The sequence below is a fragment of the Heloderma suspectum genome, chromosome 9 (genome assembly GCF_057233095.1).
Source record: "Heloderma suspectum isolate Gila_16-S chromosome 9, 16-S_ref, whole genome shotgun sequence".
NCBI lineage: Eukaryota > Metazoa > Chordata > Lepidosauria > Squamata > Helodermatidae > Heloderma > Heloderma suspectum.
The window spans coordinates 25,954,145-25,978,929 of NC_139466.1; the positions used below are offsets into that span (position 1 = coordinate 25,954,145).

At 47.0% G+C, this 24,785-nt stretch overlaps 2 protein-coding genes across 8 annotated transcripts in view; one reads left to right on the top strand and one right to left on the bottom strand.

The window, feature by feature from the left end:
* The first annotated feature begins 63 nt into the window (after positions 1 to 63).
* On the top strand, positions 64 to 24,757 carry ZDHHC9 (zDHHC palmitoyltransferase 9). Of its 6 annotated transcripts, XR_014784829.1 has the most exons (11): positions 65 to 444; positions 2,874 to 3,139; positions 13,348 to 13,508; positions 13,717 to 13,875; positions 14,696 to 14,833; positions 14,995 to 15,041; positions 15,228 to 15,332; positions 15,532 to 15,653; positions 15,973 to 16,076; positions 16,432 to 16,594; positions 16,847 to 19,086. XR_014784829.1 is itself a non-coding variant. In XM_084813932.1 (10 exons), exons 2-10 carry the CDS (start codon positions 2,973 to 2,975, stop codon positions 16,949 to 16,951), a joined length of 1,149 nt encoding a protein of 382 aa, XP_084670058.1. In that variant the 5' UTR covers positions 68 to 444; positions 2,874 to 2,972; the 3' UTR covers positions 16,952 to 24,757. The 6 variants fall into 6 exon arrangements, 5 of the variants coding, with proteins under 5 accessions (XP_084670063.1, XP_084670058.1, XP_084670062.1 ...); XM_084813932.1 differs by lacking the exon at positions 15,532 to 15,653 and having other exon boundaries at positions 68 to 444; positions 16,847 to 24,757; XM_084813933.1 differs by lacking the exons at positions 65 to 444; positions 15,532 to 15,653 and adding an exon at positions 478 to 782 and having other exon boundaries at positions 16,847 to 24,757.
* SASH3 (SAM and SH3 domain containing 3) overlaps positions 18,488 to 24,785 on the bottom strand; it is a 17,763-nt gene continuing 11,465 nt past the window's right edge. Inside the window, exons 6-9 of one of the 2 annotated variants that reach the window (XM_084813931.1) lie at positions 24,424 to 24,584; positions 23,680 to 23,886; positions 21,398 to 21,548; positions 18,488 to 20,934 (exon numbers count right to left, since the gene is read on the bottom strand). In XM_084813931.1, coding sequence (XP_084670057.1) covers positions 20,798 to 20,934; positions 21,398 to 21,548; positions 23,680 to 23,886; positions 24,424 to 24,584 — 656 coding nt within the window. In that variant the 3' untranslated portion in view covers positions 18,488 to 20,797. Of the gene's footprint in view, positions 21,549 to 23,679; positions 23,887 to 24,423; positions 24,585 to 24,785 lie in introns of both variants that reach the window. The other variant, XM_084813930.1, reaches the window with a different exon arrangement.

The window sequence follows — 24,785 nt, forward strand, 5'->3', positions numbered from 1 at the left end:
CGGCCCAATAAGAAACCGAATTCCTATTTTCCCTCAGAATGCCTCAGCGGAGGGGAAAAAAGAGGAGCCGCCTCTTCCCATCATGTTCCAGATGTTCAGAACCAGTTGCCGCCTCAATAATTAGCTGCCTTCTGTCGGACTTAGGAGGCAGCCTTTGGGCCGAGCGAGCCAATGCCGTCTTTCCCCTCACAAAACACTAACGCGGGAGGGAAAGAAAAGGCCCGGCGGGTCCCAGCCTCGCCCTCTTCCCCTCTCCCCACGGTGAGGCGCGTGTGAGCGAGGCGCAGCTCAGCCAATCAAGCAGCCCCCTTTGGAGCCAGCAGGACGGGCCGAAACACAGCCCGGCCAATCCGGAGTCGAGCTCCTTTTTCTGCCCCTCTCGGGGTGCAGAGAGGAAAGGCCTCGGGCAGACCCAGCCTCGGCCCCGGCAGCGCTGAGCGGCAGGTGAGAGCAGCAGGAGAGCCGCTGCGGGGGCGGCGAAAGACCCGGGCACTCCCCCCCCCTCCCCCGTCGCTGGGCGGGCTGTGCCGCGGTGAGGGCGGGGCCGGCCTGTTCCCTCAGGACGGCGCGTTGTGCGCCCCGCCCCCCGCCCCGCCCCCCAGCGTTGGCCCGGCTCCCCATCGCAGCGGGGGCGTGGCGTCTCGGCCCCCTTCTGGTCACGCGTGGGGTGTGGTGCACAAGCGGGCCTCGTCGCTCTCCGCGCGAGCCTGCCTTCCCTGTCGTGTTGCTTCCCGGCAAGGGCTCCTGTGGAGGCAGCCAGCCTTCCCTCCCTCCGCTGCTGGGTGTGTTCATTGTGTCGCGGCTCCCTTCCCTTCCCTTCCCTTCCCTCTCCTCTCCGCGGCGCACGTGGGAGTTAAAGAGACGCGTGTCGGACGAGTCTGGCCGTGGGTTCATGTGAGGTTTCTGTTTCTGTTTTTTTTTTTTAATTATTGTTGCACGGTCGTCGGGATCCTTGCGGAGGGCGCAAGGTCACGGAGAAACAATGGGCGGCAGCCGCGCCTGGCCCGGCGTGCGCGCTGCAAGCGACCGGATTGTAAGGGAAGGGGGTGAAAGTCCGGCTGTCTCTACTCAACCTTTCCTTCTCCCCGCCTGTTTATGATTTTGATCTTTCGTTAGCGGTTGCTGGGCTTGGATTGGATTGGATTGAGTGCGGGGATGGGTGGGGTGGGTTCAGACGTGAAGAGCAGTCGCCCTTGGTTTTGTAGCGCATGTTTTTGCGTTTGTATTGATATTTATTGTTGCGTGGGAATGTAAGTATAAAGGCTGGGCACGGGAGAGAGCAGCTGGGGCGGTCTACATCTTGTAGTAATCAAACCAAAATAAACAAAGCGAGCGTCTTGGGCGGGTGCTTTTTAAGCCCAAAGAAAGGCAGAGACTCTCGCGTGTTTTTTCTGGGTAGGAATGTCACTGCGATCCGTGGACCGCCCTCCCCAAACATACCACCTGCTTTCCCAGGAAATGAAAGGGGGGGGGGTCGCAAATGTCACATCGATGAAAGCCCACTTTTTCCTTCGGCTTAACTAGCCTGGAGTACCCCCCCCCCTCCGCCCCGACTCTCGTTCTGGGAACAGTCATTGCACTGCGTTAAGGATTTTCACTCTCGACCATAAGATGCTTTTAAAGGAGTGGGGGAAATCCGCGCTGTTTTCTTGACTGGCTGCTGATGCCAGTACAGAGAGGATGGCTGGACTGTTTGCTTTAAGGCTTATTTTAAGTCTATGTCCAGAATCCTAGAGAATCTGTGGCAGTCTCTTCACTTCCAATATATAATAAGGAATCACAACTTTTTTTCACAGTATCCCTGTCAAGTAGATTAGAGTGCTGTGGGCAACTAAGACTTTGCAAAGCCAGCGAGAAAAGGTGGGCTAGTTTCAAAATGATTCTCATGTCCCTATTGTTGGATTACATTTAAAGGAAGCTTGAGAAGAGAGAAGAACAAGGGAGAAGGAGGGTGGGGCTGGAATTCATGGGAAAGATTTGATTTTTAACAACTGTTGGGCTAGCCTGTCTGGAAATCGGGTTAATTCTGTCACTGGATGACTCTGGAGTAAAACACCATGGAGATCTTTCTTACATGCTGTGCTTAAGGGCCTGCACTTGGTCCAAAGATTGCCTGCTAAAGAGTTCTGTGGCTGTGTGATGCTGGGTGTTAATGTAATGATTGGTGTGTGTTTGGCCCGGAAATCCACATGGCATTATATGGTTACTACAAGAATGTAAGGCATGTAAATCATTCTTTTGTTTGAGGAAGGCTTTACTCAATCCAAACTGGTGTGTCATTTAGGAATATAGGAAGCTGCCTTATACCAAGTCAGACCATTGGTCCATCTAGCCAGGTGTTGTCAACGCTGACTGGCAGTAGCTTTCCAGGGTTTTAGGCAAGAGTTTTTCCAGCCTACCTGGAGATCCTAGGGATTGAACCTGGGACCATCTGTGTGCAAAGCAGGTGCTCTACCACTGAGCCACAGCCCCTCCCTAAAGGAGAGCAAGGCTTATGTATGATGCTACTATAGTTCTTAGGGCCTATCTGGAGAAAGGGAAGAATTGTAAGGAATGCGCCAAGCCACAGTGTGTCCTGGCGTTCTTTTAGCCATTCTCATTTGCTAGAGGGCAGTCGCTGGTCACTGCAAAGCACTGGGATCAAGTACGTACTAGGAGTTATGGCACAAGCCATATAGTGTGTTTCCAGTTGGGCAAGACGGGCACATCTGTCACATGAAAGTGCTGTACAGTGAGTAACTAAAGCTTTAGAGTAAGATGCGGGTGTGCCAGGAAGGATATGCTTCCAGTAATAATTGCTTAGTCAATTTTTCTAATCTAGGTGCCTCGTGAGCAGCTGTGCTGACTGGATTCCCTGTCTTTTATCTCTCCAGGGGCTGAGGCTGGATCTTTGAGGATGGTGTGTGCATCCCAGTGGCTGAAGTGGAGACGGGCCATTGATCAGCTGTCCTGCCTTCTGTGAAGGTGCAGCCATGTCTGTGATGATAGCGAGGAAGAAGGTGATGCGGAAATGGGAGAAACTGCCAGGAAGGAACACATTTTGCTGTGATGGGCGCATCATGATGGCCCGGCAGAAAGGCATCTTCTATCTGACACTTTTCCTTATTGTGGGAACATGTGCCCTCTTTTTTGCTTTTGAGTAAGTTCACAGTGGTTGAAACCTTTGCTTGTGTTGGTGTTTCCAAGACTGGGGTTGGTAGATCCACATTCTCATGGGTTGGAATGTTTCTTCCCTCCTAGAGACTTTATGGCTATTAAATTGTCGGTAGAGATGGATGCTTGCAATGAGCTATAATCTTGTCACCTCCAGATAACCTGGCGAAACTTATTTCTGTATTTCCTTTCTGAAACGACAGTGCTTTCTTCCGAGATTTGAATCTGGTGTCTGCTATTGTAAGGGGGAAAACAAATTGGTGATATGGTTCTTGAGGTTAGTCTTGGGAAGTATTTGTGATACTGCACTCATAATTCTTATTTTGGTCCCAGTCGGTTTATAATCTGACATGACTGAATGAAATTTATGAATTTAATGCAGTGCCATTTTGCCTTGGAGTGAAGATAAGGGGTGGGGGGCTTTGGATTTTCAGGGCCCTGATCTTGGAAGTTCTCTACATCTAAAAGGTGATGTTTTGCCTGTTGCTTTGGTTGGCAGAGAGCATATGAGCTCAGTTTGTTAGTGGTATGCAACTGCCACTGTGGATCAGGCATGAACTGTTGCTGAATGAATGCACCTTTTTCCATAGTATGAGTGACATTTGAAAAGATGGTCTGATTGTGTTGGTTTGTGAACTAAGAAATGATATAACAAAAGAAGTTGCTACAGCTTGTTTTCTGCCAATTATACTGACAGCATCATTTCTGAGAACTGCTGGCTTGCTCAAGAGATGAACTATTCATTTAGCAAGCGGACCATTCAGTAACACAGCAGCTCTGAAGCTTACCCACTCACCTTGCAAACATTAGGATTAATAACCTTGTAGCATAGCTAATCGCTTATCCAGGCCAAATGAAAACTCGTTCCAGGAAGTAGTTTTGCAGACACACTGCTGGAAGCTATATTGTGATACATACTAAAGACAGGTGTGTGTGTTACACATGATTGCAATCAATTTTTGTAGAAAGGTGTGGTAGCAAAGTTGGGGCAGCAAAAAGGTAGGGCTGCAAAAATATTGCTGTGAGCCCCATAGTTTCAACTTGGTGGCATGGGTCAGAGCTACAATTAGGATAGTCCCTTTGGAAATGTGTGCTATATTATTAAAATTGTAAATGCTAGTGTCTTGAACTCCATGTAGGTTTATACTAAAATGATACAAAGAATGCATAGCTAGTGAGGTTGGGAACTTGATTTCTTGGACTAAACAAAATGTGTATGAAGACTAAGAAATGTAACATTAATATGAAAATTTTATGTAGTTGAGCATGTAGTCTGTCTAATACATATTTAGTAAATTCCTTCAGTGCAGAATGCTATATAAGCTGATCCTTGATAATGAGCAGGGTCTGCAGATACCTCATGTACTCTCTGTTCTGAATGGCTTTTCTAAAACCGTTACAAGCTGATTGTAGATATGTTTACTTGGAAATAAGTCCCAACACTTTATGAGAGCCAGCTCATTATGCATGAAGAGGTTAGTATGGTTCCATACTAACATGTTATGATATTCTGGTTTCTTAGTCCATAGAGTAGTATACACATGATACTGGGAATCAAGAATCTTGAACATATTGATTCTGTCACAGGTTCCATCTTCTGAAGATGTTGCGTCCTCGGTTGGCCTCTGCTACCCCATGTTTGTAATGGTCCCCTTAGGACATTGGGAGTGTGACATTCATGAGGATAATAGAGTGATTGATCCCGTTTCTATCCAGCAGTTATTGCACAAAATTGGATTGGGTGTTGGCACCCACATCCCTGCCAGCTCACCATGCTAAGCACTCATGCAGTTACTGGTGAAATAGAGGGGTAAATTGTACTAGGTTTGTATTTCTGATCCTGTGTTGCGCTTCCCAGCCTATTGACTTCTGTTCGAAATGTGGTATAAATAGGTTTGTGGAGGTATCCCCAAATTCTGCCTGTGAGGAAGTGTGAATGAGGCTTCCTCACAGCTCAAGGTGATGTACATGGTTCTCTACTTTTCTCTCTCTCCCCTGCCCCTCAGCCATTCTCTCCTTTCAATCCCCTTTATCCTTGCAGCGGCACTGTTAGGTAGATTAAACTAAGAGATGGTGGCTGGCCTAAGGTCACCCAGTGAGCTTCATGGCTGAGAAGGGATTAGAATCTGGGTCTCCCCAAGCCTGGTTTGATATTCTACCCACTACACCACACTGGCACTCTCTTTTAGAAATGTGATGAGGAGCTGCTCTCTCATCCTGGGTCAGGAGTGACCGCTGTCGGAGCTCGCATAATACTGCATGGTGAGCTGCTCGAAGCTTGTGTTAAAACAATGACATATAGGACTCTGCTGCTTATCATGTGATTTGGCCTCTTCTCATTGGGGTGGCATTTGTCTCTGTTCCCAGACTATTTTATATGGGATGAATATTTTATGTGGGAACAGTTGAGAACACTGAACATTTGTCAAGTCACTAAAACATCTTTGGCATGAATTGGTTACATGAAGGAAGTCTGGGAGTAACCAGAGGTCCTGCCTCACACCATACACACACATATCTGCCTGATTGATGATAGAAGAGACTAGAAATTAATGCATTAAAGGTTACTCTGAACATGGGGAAGACATTGCAGATGTCTTAAGCATCGAAGACACTTGGGAGGAGCTTGATACAGTGTATGTGAGTTAAGTTATTAGCAGCCTGGTTTTTTTAAACTGAAGTTCATAGGTTGTAGAATCTGAAACTTGGAAACTTTCCTTTTGTCATCTCTGTCTATACTTGTGTGTTACTCCTTAAAAAGCTACTCCTGTTTTGTTTTTCCCTACACCCACTTAACATCACTGACTTCCTGTTTGACAGATAAAAGCAGACACTGCTATTCTGAACACCTGTAGTGTTCCTAAATGGGAAAAGAGAAGTTTGAATCTTGCTACCCCTTAGCTGCTTCTCTCATGTTTGCCCAAGGCAATGCTGAATAAATTCCTGGCACCGTCTCTTTGCACAGATACAATAATAGAAGTGAGAACAGGACTTGGTGAAGGATAAAATGAAGGACTACTGTGTACATTCAGAGTTATAACAACTTAGCAACTTAATGTTGATTTTGTTAAAGCTGTGTAACCTGTGGGGGAAGTTGGATTGGCTTATTATGATTGTGTCACTACTTCTGGCTGAAGAAAATAAAAAACACCAATTCCACTTCTGATTCAAGTAGAATTGTGAAGAAAAGGTCTACAATGTTCGGTTTTGATCCTTGCTTCTAAAGAAGGCCAAATCAATAGTCTAGTTCACATGTCACAGCAACCCAAATTTAGTGGGCTTATCTTGGACCAACTGCAGTTTCCACACACAACACATTGTAATAGTCTAAACGTGAGGTTACTGTTTAGCCTCAGAATGTCTTACAAATGTATTTCACTATGTTGCTGAGGGTTCTTCCTGTGACCAGATTTGAAAAGGCCCCACACTGCCTGGAAAAGCTCTGTTGGATGACACTAAGAGGATGCCGTGGTGGAGAACAACAGTTTCTTGCCTCCATCACTGCCACAGAGTAAGCCCAATAGCGGGCTCTCACTTGTGTTCGATCAGGCTTATCATGGGTTTTTCTCCATTTGAGTTCCAAACTGTCTTCCCACTTGTTTCATACGCTTTCTGCATACCAAGGAGCTGCATGGGTCTACTCAGTGGGAGCAGAACCCATGCAGTATTTCCTGGGAGAACCATGAGAGTTCTCTCCATCTTAGAGGTCAGCTAGCGCTTCGACAGGAGTGCCAGCCATACCAGCCGGAAAACTTTATTTCTGTTTGGCATGATTTCCTAGATTTGCTGTCTGTTACTGTGCTCACTTAACAATTTGACTTTGCCCTGGGCAAAGTACAGCCGTGTTACATATCATTCACTTCTAGCCATCTGTACTTACGTTCTTGTTCATTCGGGCGAAGTGCCTCCCAAATTTGGTTCTTCAAAAGCTGATGCTGTGAATTAGGGCTTTGGATTTCTGTTCTTTCTGGGATAATATTTGCAAGACCATTCAGTTTAAGCTTAGTCCAGCTATGCTCACCTGGGCCAAGTAGCACTGGTCAGCAGCAGAGCCATGGCTATCTGCACCCTGGCCACCTTGCCTCCCATCTGCCAGGGATTTAGCTGCTCATGCTGTTGCTGCCTCAGCTATCTAAAGCTGGGACTTGCAGCTTGAACTGCTCTGTGCTTTGCTTTCTAGGTTGGAAGCTGTAGCTGAGAACCTGTATTGGGTGCATGTGTCTAGCTCTCCTTGCTTTAAAGAGCTACTCGCCCTTTAAGGCAAAAGCAGATGGGGTGGGGGAACACCACTGGAGTAACCAGCTTAGATCTGTTTTGCATTTCTGAATGGAAAATAGGAGTGGGCCTGAACTTCTACCTCTACATTACCAGACAGTGCTAGATAACAGATGGGGAGGAGCAGCAATAGAGGCAAATGGATGACCATCCCTAGCATTATTTACAAGACCGTATTAGTGAGTGTGTAACTTGCTATGGGCATTACTTCAAAGCTGGACTACACTGTAGTCTGGTTGTTTCCAGCAGTGTGTTGTGCTCCGTTTCTCATTTTATGTGAATGTTTCTGGAAGTAGTCGTTTCCAAGCTATGTCTATCATCTGCTCAAAACTCTTCTAGTCTCTTCCCTTGCCATGATGGTGCATGCTTGCTTGCTGCTTTTACCCATGCTGATTTGCAGGGTGGTGCTTGAAGTTTTAGCGGGATGCCAGAACTTGCTCAGAGTAGTCATGCTAGGAACTCTTGAATAGGGAAAAACAATTTGACAGCCTGAGGGTCAGGAGGAACCCAAGGAAGTCAATGGACTAGCAAGGGTTGCATGGGATGTGTATATGTCACTGACAAGTCATGGCTTTGGTCAATTAGCTTCTAATGCTTTTCCACCTGGAGGCCAGGTCTATTTCATTAAACAGGATATATTGTTCAGTGTGGAAAAACAGGTCTTAAAGCACAAGCCTTTCAACAAGTAGTGACAGACAACAGACTATTTTTATACTTGCCAGCAAGACCAGAGATCCCTATTTCAGGTTGATAAGCCTGCAAATATGGCAGTTGGGTTTCAAAACCAGTGGTATGACCAAAAAGTCCCATCAAAATACCAAGCTTTTGCATCATAGTTGTGTTGGAAAATGAATTTGTCAAAGTGGTTTGATGATATTTCCACGAATGCTTAAAGTGGCTTTACATTTGAACATACTCTCTGCCAAAGGTTCTAGTGCTGTCAAACAAAATTTCCATGCACTTAGTTAAAGATGTGACCACAAATATTGCAGGCATGCTTTCTCTCAAAAGGGGTGGTTGGCAATCCCACTGGCTGGTAATGTGAATGTTGCTTGGAGTGCAGAAGACTGCACTGAAAAGTGTTTTACTATGGTCTGTTATGTATTCATGACAGATTACCAAAGTCCTGTTTTTGTATATGGGGGGTGGGGGACATCTGTTGTTTGGTAGCCCTGTCTAAACAGGTGTTCTCTTTAGCTGAATGTACAAGATAGCCCATGAGCCATAGATCTTTTTTCAGGGATTCCTCCTATCTTATTCGGATTTTAGGATGCAGAAGGAAACTCCATCTGTCTACCTGATTGTTTTGATGGGAATGCAAATTCAGCTGGCTGTCACACCTGACGTAACCCTTGCTAATAATGTGGTATTTCTGTTTTAAAAGAAATATCAGAGAGCATATCAGATGAGTGATTAAACAAAGCTTCTGAATATTTGGAATGTGAAATCCCATTTGTACAATAAGGTTAGAATGCTGGGAGAACATAGCTCCTGGATTTGATCTGTAGTAGCAGGTTGTTGTTGTTGTTCAGTCGTTAAGTTGTGTCCAACTCTTCGTGGCCCCATGGACCATAGCACGCCAGGCCTTCCTGTCCTCCGCTCTCTCCCGGAGCGTGCTCAAGTTCATATTCATTGCATCGGTGATGCTGTCTAGCCATCTCGTCCTCTGCCATCCCCTTCTCCTTTTGCCTTCAATCTTTCCCAGCATCAGGGTCTTTTCCAGGGAGTTTTCTCTTCGCATTAGGTGGCCAAAATATTTGAGCCTCAGCTTCAATATCTGTCCTTCCAATGAGCAGTCAGGGTTGATTTCCTTTAGGATGGACTGATCTGACCTCTTTGCAGTCCAGGGGACTCGTAAGAGTCTTCTACAGCACCACAGTTCGAAAGCATCAATTCTTCGGCGCTCAGCCTTCCTTATAGTCCAGCTCTCACAGCCATACATTACTACTGGGAAAACCATAGCTTTGATTAGACGGACCTTTGTCGGCAAGGTAATGTCTCTGCTTCTTACTATGCTGTCTAGGTTTGCCATAGCTTTCCTCCCAAGGAGCAAGCGTCTTTTAATTTCATGGCTACAGTCACCGTCTGTGGTGATCTTGGAGCCCAAGTAAATAAAATCTGTCACTGCTTCCATTTCTTCCCCTTCTGTATGCCAGGAAGTGATGGGGACAGATGCCATGATCTTCGTTTTTTTAATGTTGAGTTTCAAACCACCTTTTGCACTCTCCTCTTTCACCCTCAACAAGAGGCTCTTTAGATCCTCTTTGCTTTCTGCCATTAGGGTGGTATCGTCTGCGTATCGGAGGTTGTTGATAATTCTCTCGGCAATCTTAATTCTGACCTGTGATTCATCCAACCCAGCGTTTCTCATGATGTACCCTGCAGATAAGTTAAATAAGCAGGGTGACAATATGCAGCCTTGTCGTACTCCTTTCCCAATTTTGAACCAATTGGTTGTTCCATGTCTGGTTCTTACTGTTGCTTCTTGACCCTTGTACAAGTTTCTCAGGAGACAGGTAAGGTGGTCTGGTACTCTCTAAAGTTTAAAATAGCTAGGTCCAGGGCCAAACTACATGTTATGTTCATGCTTTTTAAAAAGTGCCTTTTAAAACTGGCCTCTCATTTGGAAGAAAAAGCAGTGGCAAGGCTCCAATCCAGATTTGGGGGCCTACAGCTGCTTTTTCTTTAAAACAAAGGTGAACAGGTTTTACACTTCTAAAAAGCATGAGTAATGTAACATATATATATGGCCCTTGAATAAATTGTTTAGGAAATGGTTCATACCTGATACTAGGAAGATCCTTGAATTATCTTCCTGCTAAGTACTCTGAAAGGTTGTGGGTACTGGAGTGTTTGGCTATGAAGTGTTGTAGTGCTAAATTAAGAAGACAAAAACAACACCATTGTGCTCAGTGCTGCAGGAAGGCTAGGTGCGGCTTCCAGTGTTTAAGTGGTAATGCCCTTTCTGCTTTTTCTCTTCTCTCTCTTGATCACTGTTGAAAGAGGAATGTGTTAGAAGCAGAATTCTTCTAGAAGCAGAATTCTTAGTGCAAAAGAAGCATGCACATATTCTCATAACTCCTTTTTATTTCCAAATGCAGGATTTGGGAGTCTTGGCACAGAGGTGAGTGCTCAGACTTGAGGTGGAGACTGAGAAATTGTGTGCTAGCATTTCCTGCTAGATATTAATTCAATATGGGAGTGAGAGTGTAAAAGAGAAAACAAAGCTGTAACAATATGTGGAGCCAACGACTGCTACTTGGATTGTGCTCTGTGCAGAGGTGGTTCTCTGCTGGCTCCAGCAGGGAAGTCTCACAGAATAACTGTCAGTATTCCACTTCCTACTCTTCCAGCAGGGGAGGGCCCATCTTAGTTGGCAGCTGCAGGCAGGATTGGTCGTTCCCTCTCCTCCCTCTTCTTCCCCTTCTTGTGCTTGCTGCCAGAAGCTGCTGCTGCTCTTGCTAGGTTTTCCCCCACTCCTCTTTGGTGTGCATTTTATTTACCTTCTTGCAATCTTGGTGAAATTGTCCCTCTGGGCAGGAACACCATTAGGGTACGGGTAGACTAATCATAGTGGTGTTCTGCATACCTCTGCTTCCTGCCCATTTTACTCTAAAAGGCCAGGGCAGTGACCTATGTTCTAAAGGCACATGATGCGGCAATCCTTCTGAAGCTAAGAAAGTCTGGGTCTGGTCAGTGCCTGGATGGGAAATACGCTTTGCAAACAGAAGGTTCCAGGTTTAGTCCTTGGCATCTCCAGGCAAAGCTGTTAAAGTGGACTAGATGAAACAACCATCAGGTGGATCCACAGTTGGCTACAGAATCGGACTCAAAGAGTGCTTATCAATGGGATCATCTCAAACTGGGGAGGGGTAATGAGCAGGGTACTGCAGGGCTCAGTCCTGGGCCCAGTGCTCTTCAACATTTTTATTAATGACCTGGATGAGGAGGTAAAGGGAATGCTTTTCAGATTTGCAGATGACACAAAATTGGTCAGGATAGCTAGAAGACAGAAACAGAATTCAAGGTGATCTTGATAGGCTGGAGCGCTGGGCAGAAAACAACAGAATGAAATTCAGTAGGGATAAATGGCAAGTTCTGCACCTAGGAAAAAGAAACCAAATGCACAGTTACAAGATGGGGGATACTTGGCTTAACAATACTACAAGCGAGAAGGATTTTGGAATTGTTGTCGATCACAAGCTGAATATGAGCCAACAATGTGATGTGGCTGCAAAAAAGGCAAATGCTATTTTGGGCTGCATTAATAGAAGCATAGCTTCCAAATCCCGGGAAGTACTAGTTCCCCTCTACTCAGCACTGGTTAGTCCTCATCTGTAGTACTGTGTCCAGTTCTGGGCGCCGCACTTTGAGAAGGATGCAGACAAACTGGAGAGGGTTCAGAGGAGGGCAACGAAGATGATCAGGGGACTGGAAACAAAGCCCTGTGAGGAGAGATTGAAAGAACTGGGCATGTTTAGCCTTGAGAAGAGAAACTGAGGGGAGATAGGATAGCGCTCTTCAAGTACTTGAAAGGTTGTCACAGAGAGGAAGGCCAGGATCTCTTCTCGATCATCCCAGAGTGCAGGACACGGAATCATGGGCTCAAGTTACAGGAAGCCAGATTCCAGCTGAACTTCAGGAAAAACTTCCTGACTATTAGAGCAATATGACAATGGAACCAATTACCTAGGGAGGTGGTGGGCTCTCCCACACTGGAGGCGTTCAAGATGAGGCTGGACAGCCATCTGTTAGGAATGCTTTGACTTAGATTCCTGCATTGAGCAGGGCGTTGGACTCGATGGTCTTATAGGCCCCTTCCAACCCTACTATTCTATGATTCTGAAGACACCTGTCTGAAATCCTGGAGAGCCACTGTCAATAGACAGTGCTGAAGTAGATGGACCAATGGTCTGACTGTATAAGACAGCTTCCTGTGTCTATGTCATCCAGAGTTCCAATGTGGAAGAAAGACGGAATACAAACAAGATATTAGCTAGAGATCCAGCGTTTTACATTTATTCTGTATGATCTAGGTTTGTGTTAACGTTGTGAATGTTATCTTTGTATTGATACCTAGTATCTTTTGTTAAATGTTTGTTTTGTGATGGTCTGACTATATGCAAATAAATTAAATGTAAATGCCAGGTGATGGTTGGAAGTTGGTGTCAGCAGCTCATAGAAAAAGTGGGGGCAAGGTGGGGAAGAAGTATGTAAGGCTTTTTCCCCACCTTGCCCCCACACTTTTGCAATGCTAGAAGTAATAACTCCATGGGTCCCATGTATGTTCCTGCCCATACAGCTCAGATGGTGGAATGCAAAAAGCCCAGTCTTGTATGCGGCTGTACGTAAGTTGTACTTCAGGCTTGTATCAAAAAATTTGTTGGTATGAAAATAGTATATAAACCAATACTTTTGCTAGTGTTGTACCTTTTAAAAGACTGCTGTTTGGTTACAGTACTTCCTAGGGCAGATAAACATGTTCCAATGTAAACTTTCAGTAATAGCCATGTAAGAAGGCCAGAAAGCTGTGCAGGACACTATGTAATTTTTGTTCAGTTTTAAGCCTGTACCAGGACTTGCTCAGGTGTTTCCAGTCTCTTCTTATCAACAAACACTAGATTTGTAAAATATAGTTTAGAAAAATCTTGTTTTTAAGAAAGAGGTTTTCATAATGCAAAATTCTCCAGCACATACCACTTTCTGCACTTTCAATGGGGCTCTGGAAATCTGTGGAGTTTGGTTTGTGCAACTGTAATTCGTTTGGTACAGGGTCTTATTATTTCTGCTTCTGTGGCACTGAACATCAAGGACACATGTGTTAAAAAGCAATGATATTGACCCCCCCGGAAGCCTAAGTTACCACACAGTAGGCTTTGTGTCTGATTGCAGTCCCTGTGGATTTCTCTGTTGCCATAGGTGTCGCTACCTTGCTGTCCATCTCTCTCCAGCCATTCCTGTTTTTGGAGTAGTCCTTTTCCTGTTTGCAATGGCTACGCTCTTGCGGACAAGCTTCAGTGATCCAGGGGTGATTCCACGAGCCCTACCTGATGAGGCAGCTTTCATTGAAATGGAGATTGGTAAGTGGGGGCAGGTTCTTTGGGCCTTTCAAACATAATTCCAACTGACTGAGCCTATGGATGTGGAATGCATTCTCCACTGCTCCTCTATGATGGAAGAAGTGTGTGCTTTTGTGTATTTAATATGGGAGCAGGGGCAGTTTCTGCCCATAGAGGGCATACATCACTTACTTGAAGCCCTGTATGAACAATTGGCTTTCATTTTTAGAGGCAACCAATGGAACTGTGCCTCCTGGCCAGCGGCCACCCCCACGCATTAAGAACTTCCAGATCAATAACCAGATAGTGAAGCTGAAGTACTGCTACACATGCAAGATCTTCCGTCCACCACGTGCCTCGCATTGCAGCATCTGTGATAACTGTGTGGGTGAGTGATAGAGCTGAACTCAGAGCCCTGTAGTACTGTGTTTGTGGCTGAGAAGGAAACTTAATAAGGGGGTTCTCCTGATGGCCAGTGGCAGGAATCATGGAGAGGCTGTTATACAGCACTTCAAAGATCGTTCCCTGCCATGAGAAGCTGAATTCCGCTAGTCATGGAAGGTGCAACAAGCTGGAGGACCCTGAATCCTCATCCCTCTGAAGTGTGAAATTTCAGTAGGCATGTTCCCCTCACCTTCAGTTCTCTCCTCAGCCTTAAGGGCTAGGAACTCTGTTTTGTTTTATACTTGGTTTCTAATTTTGGTGCCTAGGTGGCACTGAAGCAGTCCAGGTGTGCTGTGATCTGGAACCTCCCCATAGCAAGATTAGGGTAGTTCTTTCTGAGAGTGGAATATCAGCAGTTGTGTTTAGACCAATTCTGATGGAGGAGGCACTCCCACTCATGATACCCACATGTGATAATATTGCTAGTTATCATATCTATAAAGTTCAAAAAAGTTTTCCCCACCCTTAGGATGTGACAACTTATGCTATTACAGAGGGGGACTTTCCACGAGGCCAGTTTTTACTATTTACGTGTGGAAGAGAAAAGCTGCTACTTAGCAACTCTTCCCCTTCAAGAATGAGTGTGTGAATTAGTTTCCTAGCCAGCATACAGCAAGGAATTGCTGGCTGTGTGTGTGTGTGTGTGTGTGTGTGTGTGTGTGGCATGCTAGTAGAATTCCTATATGCACATGCTGGCTGACTGCTGCAAGTTGTATGGCCAGCACAGAGGGAAGATAGTTGACCTGCTTGTCTGGCTCTTGCAGAGCGGTTTGATCATCATTGCCCCTGGGTGGGGAACTGCGTGGGGAAGAGGAACTACCGTTACTTCTACCTCTTCATCCTTTCCTTGTCTCTTCTCACCATCTACATCTTCTCCTTCAACATCGTTTATGTTGTCCTGAGTGAGTCCACGTTGTGGTGATGGGAGGAGAGGGAGAAGGGCTGTGTTGCTAGATTCTGGATGGGCATCTGGAAAGGGGGTGAGGGTGGTGGGAAATGGCCCTTGCCTTTCCTGTGGTTTGGTTGATATCTGTAGACTAATTACTTCTTCCTTCTCACCCAGAATCCCTGAAGATTGGCTTTTTGAATACTCTGAAAGAAACCCCAGGGACATATCCTTTTTGCTTCAACATCAGCTGCCTCTAACCTGCCCGTTGCAGGAGGGGAATGAGAAAAGAATGGGAGAGATTATCCTCATATCTCTTTTGATGGAGGGGCAACAAGGTGGATTGCCTGCAGTGTGGGGAGAAGCTAAGCAGTCTGTAATGTAGTTCATGTTCCCTAACTCAGCTTCTCACAGCCCTGGAGGTTTTGATCTGCTTCTTCACTCTTTGGTCTGTGGTGGGTTTAACTGGCTTCCACACTTTCCTGGTAGCACTGAACCAGACGACTAATGAAGATGTGAGTGCTATATGTAACTCCCAGAATACTAGTTAGGAATTCCCATGGAAGTCCGTACTTTTGCTGTTCCCTTAGGCAGGAGTTTCATTTTCCTTTGGGTGGATTTGGGTCCATTGTGTTTCCTTCTAATGAGTCCATTAAATCTCCTTCCGGTTCCATAGTGTTCTTCTAAAACATATCCATGTCTTCCTCTGAACAGATTGGGGTAGAGAGAGGGTGCATCTCTGGCCTCCCCCCTTTTGTTGTTGTTTGGGGGTTCTCTTCTTCCATTTCCCAAAGCCTCTCTTTCAAACATGGCCTTTGGAGATTTCAAAACTGGAGGTAACTTTCTCAAATGCAGGTTATTAGGGAAAATAAAGCTTAATCCATATATTCAGCTGGACAAGAGTGTTTGTTGAAATGTTGGAAGTAAAGATTCTTTGGCTGATGTACCAGATGGTGGAAACATAACTGTTCTATATGAATGAGGAAGGGACCCCAGTAGGACCAAAATAATTAGGAAAGCAGCAGGTGCCAAGCTCTAAGAGAAACCAGTATAATATGACAGATGTTTTTCATCTGGGGTGTGTGTACTATGCAAATCAGTGTGGACATTTGTTCAGGGTTCTTTTGGGGGCCCTCCTGTCTCTCGTTCTTTCAGATCAAGGGTTCTTGGACTGGGAAAAACCGTGTGCAGAATCCCTATAGTCATGGCAACATTGTGAAGAATTGTTGTGAGGTTCTGTGTGGACCTCTGCCTCCCAGGTAATGGTCTGACCTGGGCCTGGATGTTGTGCTGTGTATCGAAGGTAGTGGTGGGCAAAGTGGGATGGAATGTCCCTTCACGTGCATCAAAATGATGAGAGCCTGCTGATATTTTTCAACATCTTCTGGGATGGGTTAACCAGCCTCTCAGCTGAGCATCTCCATCATACAGTTTCTCACCTTTCCATGTCTCAGCCTCTCTTCAGGTTGGGATCACAAGGAGACAGATAAGGCACATGCCTTTGCCACAGCCACTTTGCTGGGCTACTCTCTGGTAACCCTTCCCAGTGGGGCAGAGGAATGGTGCCTTCGGGTTCTTGATTTTCTCTCCATGTCTCCCCACCGTTCCTTGTAGTGTGCTGGATAGACGGGGCATCTTGCAGCAGGAGAGTGCTGCCCAAGAGAGCAGTGTTGGGCCTGAGCCCAGAACACAAGAAGAAAGGAGCACAGAAGAAGCCAGTTCCCACAAAGCCAGTGGTGCCTCAGAGGGTGGCAGTGACCTCCCAGAGGAAAGTTTGGTAAGTGTGGTAGTCATTGACTTGTTTCGAACATACTTGGCAGTCAGCTTCCCAGGTTTGGCAGTGGCTCTGACTTCTCCTGGTGGCCAAGGAGCAGGAGAAATGGTTGCTGGTTTCTCAGAAGAATGGCTTCTCCTATGTCACATGTAGCATCCAAAATAAATCTACAGGAATTGACAGCTTTTCTCTGGAGGTGGGTTTTCGCTGGACTGTGCTGTGAATCATCCTTATCTTTCTTCCTCCCCTCCCCAGCTCCCAGTGCCAACATGCAAGGTGCCACAGGAAATGATGCAGCCGCCTGCTGCAGCTGCAGAACCATCTGTTCCATCCCTGGATCACAGACAGACAACACATTAGCCTCTGAAGTGGATATGAACACTGCTTTTGTTTGGCTTACTCCTTGTGAAGCTGTGGAGTGGGCAAGAGTGGGAACAGCAGGCTGGACGGTGGCCTTGCGGTTCCCCTTTGGCTGTTTGTTCACCAGTGGTTGTGACCAGTGTCTACAAACTGAAGGATGCCAGCACTCCCTTTCTCATGGATGCTGAACCCCCATTGTGCTGCTGAGGGACTCGTACCCTCACGAGGCAATTGCTGCAACTGGGGCAGGCCTCCTTGCTTGTCTTTTGTCTCTAACACAATTAAGTGAGTGCCTCTCCTGCCCCAGCTCTGACATCACTGAAGCGTGGAGCCAGCTGGGAAGATGACGGAGATGGGGGCAGTGTTCTGTACCATCTTTCTACCTGTGATTGCAGTATTGTGTCTTTGGCGGAACTCAGCTGCCAGTGGAGCCAAGTTGCCAATGGGAGCTAGGGGTTTATAAGTAGTGCCCTTCCTAAATGTTCCCTGACAAACAGTGCCATATGGTAGCTTGAAGCCCCAAGTGGTTCTACATCATAAAATAGCCAGGAGAGCTCCAGGACCCTTTCGTCTAGCTATTGGAACTCTGTGGTGCAGTACCAGTCTTTCGTCTTTGTCCTCTCCCTCCCAGATAGCAAGTTTTTCTGATAGTCTCTTAATCCTTCCTTCCCACCCCCTATTTTGTTTGCAGCATTAGTGCTTGGACCAGCTGTAGTAAAGACCGACCCTCCCTTCTGACTAGCAGTTCAGTCAGGGCTGCTGTGGAGTGGACCATAAGGGTGGCAAAGAGATGTGGTAGCATAACAGCTGGTGGCACATAGTTGGAAAGGTGGCTGCTGCACTAGTATAGAGAGGTGGGCGCCCATCCTGTGACTTCTGTATGGCTCATGCATACCTTGGTGCCCGAGCTCAGTTGTGTCAATGCTGAGTGGTGCTCTTGATATTAATGGTAACCTCTCTGTCCAGACCCTCTTGTGTCTCCCAGTCTCCTTCCTGTATATAAGTCATTGGGAGCTGCCAAAAATCAGGCTGACAAGGAAGCTGTATCTGCCCTGAAGGAATAGAGGATTGGGGTGGGGTGGCTAGTTAGCCTTCTATGCCATTTCAAGCCAACTTGAATGCCATTTCATTCATAGAGCTAAACTGCACATTGGCATTAACCTGCACCATATGATTCCATTGTGACTGGGCCAGTCAAACTGAAGGTGGGGAGTACTTTTTTTTTTAAATGCTCCCGTTAAAAGAAATAAAAACAGGAAAACCTTCCTTCCACATGGAAATCTAAAGGGGGGGGGGAGAAGAAAAGCTAGAACCCTTCTCTCTGAAATGCTTTCTTCATGCAGGGAATGGTTTTGTTTTTTTTTAGGGTATGCATTTACAAAAAATACTTGTTCCTGCATCATGCAAATCCACAAGTGTAGTTCAGCTGTCACTGAGTCAAACATATCCCAAGTGCAGTGGCCAGCCTCTCCCTTGAGGAGGCAGCAGAGTTGCTAATCTTTCCACCTTGGATCCAACCTTTTTCTCAGGTGTCAAGACCTTCAGTGAAAGAAGGGAAGGTGCAGGGAGGAGTAGCTCCTTTGTTTCCCACTACACTGGCCTGAATTGGAACTACTATGTGTGTCTATCCCTACTTGGCTTGAGACAAGTTGCATATCCAGGTCTCCCTGGGCTAGGGGCACTGTGGGACACTGACCAGACTCCCACTGTGTTTTTGGTAGCAAAACAACTCTGGCTAAGTTTGTGTCCTCTCTCTGGAGAGGGAGGGTCAGTGTTTCCAACATGTCCCCAATGATTGATTGGGGATGGCTGTTTCCTGTTCTGACATGGTGGTGTGGTCTGTGTTCCTTTCTTCTTCAACCCACTGGACATAGTGGGAGGCAGGAGCAGGAAGATGCAGCTTTGGCAGTGTTTCTTGACCCATTGCCAGCATTGCCCTCCTTCCTGCAGCAAAGGCAGAGGCTACCACCATTCTCCCCCACTACTGACCAAATCTCAACAGTGTTTCAGCCATCTTATTTGGGGTGTATTTTCTGATGTACTGTGTCAAATTGCTCCAGGAGCAGGATGATCCTGGCTGCCTTGAGGCTTCAGTGTGCTCCTCTGATCTCAATGAAGGCATTGGAATTTGTTGGACATGTGTTGCGTGTGTGTGTGTGTGTTGCCTTGACACCAGCTTGCCTCTGCTGCTAGTCTCCATTCTTGGTGTGGGGTTTGTACCACAGATATACTTCTGGCTCTACTCCCTCCATGGATGAGTCAGTATTTTCTTTAACTGCCTCTTCTGTAATGAAACAAAAGACAGCCTTCACTACCCTCTTGGTACAAACAGAGAAGCCATCTGTGGGCCATTGGCTGTACCTGATGGCACCGGGGAAGACCAGTGAAGCATATTTGGCCACTTCTGCTGCCATTTGTAACGACCAGCCCCTTCCTGGTGAATCCCTGTATGATTCATTGTGATCCTCAATCCTAGCTTTTGAGGAGGCACTAGAACAGGGGTAGGCAACTTGGTGCTCTCCAGATGTTTTGGACTACAACTCCCATCAGACCTAGCCAGCATGGCCAATAGTTAGGGATTGTGGGAGTTGTAGGCTGAAACCTGAGGAGGGCACCAGCTTGCCTACAACTGGGTGAGGGGGTTGGGATGATGAACTATACAAGATGGAGTTGGCTGTAATATTTTGTGGAAAGATGCTATGTCTCATTCCACAGTAAAGAATTCCTGGCTCTGCTGCCGTGTGTGTGTGTGTGAGAGAGAGAGGGGGGGGGTGGGGGGAGATGTGGGAAGTGTCACCCCTACTTTACCTGAAAGGTATCGTAGTTTGAGTTATGACATAGGAGGCCGCACCTATGCTATAGGGGTATATGTGCTTTATTGGGAGCCCTGCAGTGGAAGCCAGATACGATGCCCAAGACCTGAGTTCATTTTTGCTAGACACAGCACATCTCTAGGCAGCAGTGTCCTGTGGTCCTTGATCCAAATGGTGCTTGTCACTCTTAGGCAACTCAACCAGCCCAGCAATTGGTCCACTCCTAGCAATTGATCCTAGGAGTGCAGGATCTTCTCCTAGCACTGCATGCAGCTAGCCGTTCTTACATGGTAACTTCTTAACATGGTAACTTCCAAGTTAACTAGGTAATAAGGTGTTTTCAAAGAGAAAAGAAGCAACATGTCCATACTCTTTTCCCACAGCAGAGTAGATGGCTGCTGCTTTCAAGTCACTTTTGCTAGCAGTGGGGTCGGGGTATGTGTGGCTCTTTCCAGCCCACAGCATGAGGGAAGTGGGTGCAGCATTGGCTCCATTCAGTCTGTAGATCTGCTGCTCTTCATGGACTGAGACCAGCTTTCTACCTGCAGCCTTGAGTAGCAAACCCTATTGGGTTGTTCTCCGCACTGGGGTGAGGGGGGATTCTTTTGCTCCAGGACGGGCTGCGTGTATTGGGACAACTGCAGCCATCCTTAGCTCAACTGCATGTTCAGTAGTTCTCCCTTCCTGGGCTTGGGAGGCAGGCAGCTTGTGCCCACTGCACGCATGAAGGCTAGCAGATGGGCCTGTCTAAATGCAAAACCCCTTTCCTGCAATCTCTAGCTTAGAGAATGGTGAGTGTTCTGGGGTCTGGAGATCTGCTTATTTACCCAGGAGCGGTAAAATTGGAGTGGTGCTCTTACTCTGTCTGAAGAGAAAGCATATGCAGTGCAGCTGCACTTCTGGCTCTGAGACAAGTGTGCTTGGAACGACTATTTGCATTTGCCAGCCAACCAGCGCCCAGGATGCAGAGGGTGGGGCTTGTCTCAGAATGAGCCAGCCAGCGAGAGAGAGAGACGGCAGCCCTTCCCTCGGCTTAAGAGTCCTCCCGCCCACTGTCCAGTGTCTCTGTCCCTTCAAAACAGCCGGAATCCCGGGGAATGTCCCCCTTTTGCTCTCCAGGGGTCAGTGGAGCCTCCAAGCTTCCGACATCATCTTCAGCCTCACTGCTTGCTGGAGGGGGAGAGAGAGAGAGAACAGCTGTTACAGGAAAGCCTGACTGCTCTGGGGGCCACACCTGGAAGGCATGGGGGATTGCCCTGACCCAGAGCCTTGCCTGCCTTGTATTGGCTGTGCCAGCATTCCACTTGGTATGGGATGAGAGGCAACGGCTACATCATCTGACTTAGAGGCAGGATGACTGTCAAGTCTGCTCTGCAAACTAGGGACAGAACCCTACATATCAATGTGTGGGGTGGGGGCTATAGGAAAATGGGTGGCTGTCTTATAACTGGCAGTGGCTGTCCAGTGTCTGGGGCAGAATGTGGGGTCTTTCTCTTCACCTGCTGTCTAATCCTTACCGGAGAGGGTGGGGATTGAACCTGGGTCCTTCTGAATGCAAAACAGCTGCTCTGCCACTGACCTATGAAGCCTGAGAACAGGAAGGGAAGAAACCAAACGTCTTTGGCATGCTTACTGTCATAATCGAGCAGTAGGTCTGCTGCTGTAAGCAGTTTGGCACGATGCTGTGGGTCAGTGATACTCAGTTCATTCAGGTGGGTCTCTTGTAGCTCTTTGAAGTCCTCCAGGGTCTGGTAGCCATTCAGTAGCAACGTGGAGGTGTGCTCCTGAGGGGGTGGGGAGAGAGGGACAGAGAGAGGACTAGCAGCTTGATAGAGAAAAAAATATCCACTTATACAACAGATGTGATCAGAACAGACCTTCAGCAAAGTGTTCTTGCTGTGCAAGTGGAACTCAGTAATGCTACCTTGCTTGGAACTTGTGCAGAGAAGTTTAAACCCATGTTTAACTGAGGCTTCTAAAATCCAGGCCTGGCCTATCATACCCTTGTGGGGGAACAAATGAAGGTACATGTGTGGGCTACAATTCTATACAGCTTTGGTCAGGCGGTTGCAAATGTTTCCTAGCACACCCCCTTTGCAGGAGAATGCTAATTAGCCAGAGCTGCTATGGATTCTTCAGAATGCTTCAGATGACCATTTTTAGTAGATATTGTCTGACTAGCTTTGTTCAAATCGCTGACATGCCACTTCTATAGTGAAATGGGGGGGGGGGGGGGGCTGGATCTCAGCTGCTATTGCTGGGTTTGGATTTTATTTTTTGTTCTTTACATGGAGGGGGGGAAGTCCTACACAAAACACCCCAAATTCTGCACCTGGAAACATCTGGAAGGGTTGCAGCAGAAAGAAAGTGTCTTGGGGCACCTTAAAGACTAATGAATTGATTATGATGGTGCCATAAGCAATGCTAGTGTTGTCACATTGCTTCTTGCTGTTAGGAATGGTCATTTGTATACATTTTGGTTTTTGATTGTCCACACCTGTACTTTTGGAGGGTATTTTATAGCTATTTCACTCCATTATTTATCATCCCCCCTATGCTCATGTGTAATAGGTGTAAATATATGTAGTGCGTACACACACCTGCCAACTGTGGGACATGCATGATGCATCTGTTGAAGGTGGACTCTAGTCCGGGGGTGGGCAGAAACAAGATCTCCAGATTTTGGACTTCAGCTCCCAGCATTCCAGACTGTTGGCCATGCTGGTAAGGGCTTCTGGCAACTGAAGTCCAAAACATTTGAAGATTACCTTCTGCCCACTCCTGCCTACTCCATGAAAGCTTATGTCATAATAAATTAGTTTTTTTAAGGGGACACAAGTTTTTGTTTTGAGGGTGGGGGAGTGAAATACAGCTCCCACTGTTGGAATAAATGAGGCACACTCGTGCTGAATGATGTGTATCTAAATAACTAGCTTCCAAAGCTAACATCTAGGGAGGTTTTGCCCTGTTACTAATTATGGTACAAATAGGGCTCTCCCACGACATTTTGCTGCCTGAGGACAACATGGTGCACGTATACATGGGTATGTACACACCCAATTCTATGTACAGAAGTTGACCAGTTGAATCTTACTTAAGCACTGACAATGGGAAAGCGTCCTCTGCTAAACCTGATGGGAACAGACCAGCTTAGGGAGTGCACAGCTCTGTCCTCCCAGCACCTCATTGCTGATAGCCACCCATCCCTAGCATCTGGTTGCCACACTTTGCTGAATGATAGGCCCAGCCCTGGATACAAAAGTAAACTTGCATGTCTGTTTCTGCCACATCTAAAAATGATATTTGCAGACAGGCCTGGTCTGAAAGCAATGCAGGGGCTGTAAATGTGGGCAGAGTTTATGCCTCTGAGCCATGGGCCACTACCTCAGTTCCCCTGCGTTACGCCACAAGAGCTGTTAGAAAGTGGCAGTGTGCTTTTTCCTGCTTCTGAAGTAGCTCTTGACAGCCCTGGGCTAGACAGCCCTGGGCTAGACAGCCCATTGCTGTGATGGTTCAAGGCAGCCTCTTGGAGCCAGGAACATGATCCAGTCTTTGGGAAGCACAGGAATGTGGGACGCTGCCTTCACTGAGTCAGACCGTTGGTCCGTCTAGCTCAGTATTGCCTAGTTCAGAGCAACAGTAAGCAACCTGGTGTCTCCAGAACTTTTGGACTACAGTTCCCATAATCACTGGCCATTGGCTGTTTGCAGGGGCTTATGGGAGTTGTAGTCAAAATCATCTGGAGGGCACCAGGTGTCAAATGTCTTAGCCGCGCTGAGAGATGCCAAGGATTGAACCTCGGACCTTCTGCGTGCAAAACGTGTGCTCTGTCACTGAGCTGCAGGCCCTCTGCTCCAATAATGTTCTTTCGCATGCGTGTGTTTGGGGCCTCTGCTGGCTGGCCAATGTTCTCACCTCGAGATTCATGCGCTCCAGCAGTTCATGCAGGGTCTTGGGTTTGGGCCTCTTGCTCCTGCTTCGTGAACAGTTCTTTGGAGCCGGTGCAGGCTCTTCTGGGATGATGTTCACATAGATGAACTTGAACGAGCCCACTTTGTTGTTCAACAGACCTGTCCAGGTGCCCACAGGGGGCTTTGCAATGATATGGATGATGTCCCCCTTCTGTGCCAAATACAAAATTATTACATCTTTGAGGGGCACCCTTCTGCTCTGCTTCTCACTAAAACACAGCCGGAATACTTGAACCCACCATCAGCATTTGATGAGTATTGACATGATCCTAGTCTTCACCTACTTCACCTAGAGCTGAGGACAGATGTGGTATTTCTGTGATCTGCAGGTATGTTACTGCAGCATCCTCCCATGTGGAGGGGCATCAGGTAGCAAAGAGTCAGAGCAGAGATGGCCTCAAGTCTGCTAATGGAAGGGAAGGGGTGGAGAGAAGACTAAGAAGCCAAGGGCACCTAATTCTACCAGACAGAAGCCATTGTGCAGTTCTCTCCCGCCCCCCCCCCCCGATTTTCTATGGTAAGAAAAATAATGAGAGAAGCAGTGGGAAAACATGGGAGGGTTAGGAGTGGAAGGCAGTGACGGCTGGACCACCTGTGAAATTTTGTGAATGAGGCCGGGTGATAAAAGCTTCCTGTGAAAATGGCCTTGGGCAGGAGGAGAAATGCAGAGTGAAGTATAGTTACCTACCTGAAGTTTCAGAGAATCTTTGTCATACGGGCTGGGGATAAAGTCTGTGTGAACCCTGGCTCTGCCGCAAAAAGGGCCGCTGTATGGTGTGAGGCTGGCCGCTTCTCCCTTCTTGCTGCTGTGGCTGCTCTCCATCAGTCTGGGACTGGATAATTCACTTCCTGCACGGAGAGGATAGCTCAGGCCAGGAGGAGTTAAGGAAGTGTGGGTGGATTTTGCTGGCGGTTGCAGCTTGAGCACCTAGCCTCTAGTAGACTGGCTGAAGGGGAGGCTGAGTACATGATGGAGATAAAGCAGGGGTGAAAAAGTGTGGCCTGCCAAGCCATTTCTGGCAGCCCACCAGACACCCCCCTCCCCAAGCA

What these genes read in the sequence shown, in the direction of transcription:
- ZDHHC9 (XM_084813932.1), top strand. Translation starts at nt 2,973, where the DNA reads ATGTCTGTGATGATAGCGAGGAAGAAGGTGATGCGGAAATGGGAGAAA. An exon ending in CATCTGTGATAACTGTGTGG is followed by an intron (nt 13,876 to 14,695) that starts GTGAGTGATAGA and finishes TGGCTCTTGCAG; the next exon opens with AGCGGTTTGATCATCATTGC. An exon ending in TGTGGACCTCTGCCTCCCAG is followed by an intron (nt 16,077 to 16,431) that starts GTAATGGTCTGA and finishes CGTTCCTTGTAG; the next exon opens with TGTGCTGGATAGACGGGGCA.